The following is a 3,955-nucleotide window of genomic DNA, read 5'->3' as shown; positions in this document are numbered from 1 at the left end:
CTAATTCCACTAATGGAGTTCCTCCTTGTTAGGATACTCTGCCAAATGACATATCACAGAATTAACAAAACTAAAATTAAAAAAAAAAATAAAAAAAAAAAATTAAAGAAATATAACTGCCGAATATACAACAGCAAATTCATGACTCTTGCAAATTGAAAACTGTGATATATTGGTTAATGAAGATTTTTTTTTATTAGCATTGGTTAAAGAGAAAGAGTATTGATGCTTTATGTTTACGAAAAAAATAATTAATTTCAGGTTGTCTTTTGAATTAGGAGAAAGGAAAAAAAAACAAAACAAGGGAAACAAAAGAGATTTTATAAAAAGAAAGTTCCGTCCTTCTAAATATTTGAGAAAACTTCACTCAACTCTTCTGAATTATTGTCATTTTTACAATTATCCCCATAAACTTCAAAGACTCTCAATTTAGTGTATACATCTTTCAATTTTTATTTTTTTTTCAATTTCACCAATTCGTTAGGATTTTTCCTTAAATCTTATCAAAATTCCAAAATACATTTTTTTTTTTCAAATATATATAATTTATTTTTTCAAACATTTAGGCGTGGCTGTTTTTGCAAACACCGTTAAATCTTGACCAATGTCTAAATCATTGCAATTTTTTCCTTTTTTTTATTTTTTATTTTTTATTTTTTTATAAAAAAAATAGGGATATTTTAGGAATTTTGACAACACTCAGTTAGGATTTAAAGTAAACCCTAAACCCTAAATCCTAATAGAGGGGTGAAATTAAAAAAAAAAAAATTGAAAGATTGATACACTTAATTGACAGTTTTATAAGTTTTCCCAAATATTTTAGAGAAAGTCGACATATCTTCCTTCAAATTATTAAATAATTGACAATATCTTTCCAAACTTTAAATTGTGACAATTTCTTTACAAACTACTAAAAACCGTCAATGACCCATCCCAATAACAAAAATACTCTCGGTATAAATAAATATTAAAAATTCTAAAAATTAATTTGCTTTTAAATTATCATTGGAAGGACCATTTTGAAGTTGCTCAAACCAGCTACAAAGGGCACAAAAGACCATTCTATAAGGAAATAGAAGTGGAAAAGATGATATATGTATACCTTGATGTAATTCTTGAAGTTTCTGCGGATGGATGGATCAAAGAAGAAGGAATCATTAGAGGCACTCAAACCTACTCTGCCTTCTTCCATTGCCCACTTGACATATTGAGCCTTCCCACCAAAATCATGCCAGTTATTCACTAAGCTAAGAAGCAACCTGATCCCATGTTGTCTTGCTTCTGCAATTACATAATCCAGTGCCTGCAGACAACCCAACCCGGTTGTCAAATGAAAACAAAAATGCTATTAACATAATCTAGAAGGACTAGCAAAAATGTAACATGTAGAAAGCATTCAGCTGGCATCTTTCATTGGATTAATTAGTACCACCATTTTGATAACCATGGGCCTTACTATGAACTGTTAAAAGTTACTAAAAACTTCACAAAAAAATTCTTTATTTTCAAAATCAGTTACTTGCTGTTGTGGATACACTTGTGAGTGTTGAATCTCACATTAAGAAAATATAAAGCTTTTAAGTTAGAGTGGTGTTCAAATATGTATATTAATGTATTATGGGTAAAAACTCACAAACTGCCGATTATCTCCCCAACAAGTGGTATCAGAGCCATGGTTAGCTTTTTGGGACGGATGTTTGAACGTGTCTGGTTTGGAGTTGTGTCCGCTTCCGCAACTATTGACGCGAGACACTCTTGAAAATGTAAAGAGACTCACAAGTGCGAGAGAGTTGAATCAATGTGAAGAGACTCACAAGTGGGGGGAGATTGTTGTAAGTGAACTTGTTTGTGTTAAGTCCCAGATTGAGAAAATATAAAGAAAAATTGTAATTAATGTACATAAGTGGACTCAAACTCATTAGTTTAGGCTTTTAGAGTAGAGTAATATATATATATATATATATATATTCTAAGTAAAAACTCTCAAACCGCCGTATATTTGCACTCGTGGAAGTGTATTCTCTCTCTTGTAGGGATGTTTTTTCCTTATTTTGAATGAGTGGGGCTCATTGTACGTGGCTGTATTGGGGGTGGCGGCTTCAGAATTTGATCTTTTTTCCAAGTTAGTTCTCCAATACTCTGTCGTTCATGTTGTTCTTTTAGGCTTGTTTTGCTCTGCCAAAGGCCCAAGCAGGCTCTCCTTACATAAGGGACCAAACCAAACCAGCCTTATGGCGGTAGAAACAGAGGTCATGTACTTTCAACCCTTTCTTTTTAGGCAGCGCACAACATGATAGGTACGTGAGAAAAGAAAAGAGACATTTCGTTTGGAATGACAATACTTGGTAATTACTCCTGTTTGGTCTTCGTCCCAAACTTTTGAAATACTGCAAAAATGGTGATTTAGACTCTATATGGATCATTAATGGACGAAAATACTTTGAAGAGTGACAAAGATTTGCTGTCACTTTCTTTAGACCCGTCGACTATGCCAAGTGACACAATGAACGGTCAATTTGGGTCTAACAACAGGTTCCTTGGATTACATCCTTACCGTCCAAATCACTTTTTCAATTCAATTCGTCCATGAAATAAGTCATGGGCTTGGTTTATGGTCCCAAAATATTTGTTGAAAGCTGAAATAAACCATAAGTAGTTGACTTGTGTAATGTTAGAAGTTATTCTTATGTCATATTTTTGTAATTTTTAACCAAATATACTAACTTTTTTTTGGGCACAATCTTTTAAGTATTAAAAGTATTTTTTTTAAGCCCTCTAACGTAATCTCAAGCAAGCTCTTAGTTTTTTACGACTCGATTTGCTCATGCCACATAGGACATTTTGGGTATTTTAACCAAAAAAAAAAAAGTGAAATTAATTAAAAGGAGAAAATTCTTAGGATACGAATATTGTAAAAATTAAAAGTTTGAGATTATAATTGTAAAACCACTATACTTCAAGGGGTTAAGTGAAATTTTTCCTAAAAACTTTTTAGAGTGTTCGTCCAACTTTTAGATATTATTTTGACTCAACTACTATTTATGCCTTTATTCATGGTATTCTTAGAGCATCCACAAGTCTAAAGAAAGACTATTATTTTGCTTTCAATGTTAACTTGTGCATAAATTAACGGATTTTTGTTTCTTCTTTCCTTCCAACTGTTTTTGCCTCTCTCGCCTTCTTTCAACACCATTTATGTCACTGATTATTAACATACTTGTGTGCAGATACACATCATTGGACAGTGCACCTGAATATATTAGCTAAAGAAAGAACTAGAGAGTAAGTCCTTCACTATGGCTGCATACGTATTTGTTATTATCAGTTTTTGTCATTTGTCTAGGTTACATTACATAACTATGCAGTTTGTATTAAGAGTTTATTGCGTTAGAAAAATATATAAATTTTTTTTAAAAAAATAACCATTAAAAAAAAAATAGACAATTCAGAAGAAATACAGTCGAAAAAAAACAATCCTTAGAAAAGAAACAGAGAAAGATAAAAAAGGGTAAAAAAATAAAATTTTAACTGATATAAAGAAAGAATAAATATTCAAAACCCATTAGTCATACTAGATAAAGTAAATTTCAGTTAGCCATTTTACATAAAAATTTAGATAAACTAATGTGAGTGCTCTAATACCTGAAAAACCCGCTCGTCAAAATGACCGGGGGAAAGCTGGAGGGCATTGAAACCACGATCATTGAATGCCCAAATTCTGCACACAGTGAGACCCATCTTTGCACCAGCTTGGAGGATTTCCCTTACCCTTGGTCTGCTATATTCATCCACAGCTTGGTCCATTAACCAGAAAGAATTCCAGCCATTGATGTAAAAGGCTCTTCCATCAAGCATGAACTGACTCCCATTCCTCTCCACAAACCCCAAATTTGGCTCTTCATGATGATGACTCATGAGCACCAACTCAAGCCCCAGCAACAACTCACCAAAGGAC

General features: G+C 32.6%; 1 protein-coding gene across 1 annotated transcript; it reads right to left on the bottom strand.

Moving 5' to 3' along the window:
- Positions 1-1,029: 1,029 nt before the first annotated feature.
- LOC132181740 (mannan endo-1,4-beta-mannosidase 5-like) lies at positions 1,030-3,915 on the bottom strand. Its single transcript, XM_059594978.1, has 3 exons — positions 3,643-3,915; positions 1,103-1,303; positions 1,030-1,038 (listed from the first exon to the last, which is right to left on the bottom strand). The coding sequence occupies exons 1-3, from the start codon at positions 3,913-3,915 to the stop codon at positions 1,030-1,032; spliced, it is 483 nt and encodes a 160-aa protein (XP_059450961.1).
- Between the last annotated feature and the right edge of the window lie 40 nt (positions 3,916-3,955).

The sequence above is a fragment of the Corylus avellana genome, chromosome ca5 (genome assembly GCF_901000735.1).
Source record: "Corylus avellana chromosome ca5, CavTom2PMs-1.0".
Classification (NCBI taxonomy): domain Eukaryota; kingdom Viridiplantae; phylum Streptophyta; class Magnoliopsida; order Fagales; family Betulaceae; genus Corylus; species Corylus avellana.
This window is presented reverse-complemented; position numbering and strand designations above follow the sequence as displayed.

Excerpts from the sequence above, each read along its gene's own strand:
- LOC132181740 (XM_059594978.1), bottom strand. The coding sequence starts at position 3,915 with ATGAGTCATCATCATGAAGAGCCAAATTTGGGGTTTGTGGAGAGGAAT. Across the intron at positions 1,304-3,642 it reads TTGACGAGCGGGTTTTTCAG|GCACTGGATTATGTAATTGC; the intron begins GTATTAGAGCAC and ends GGTTGTCTGCAG.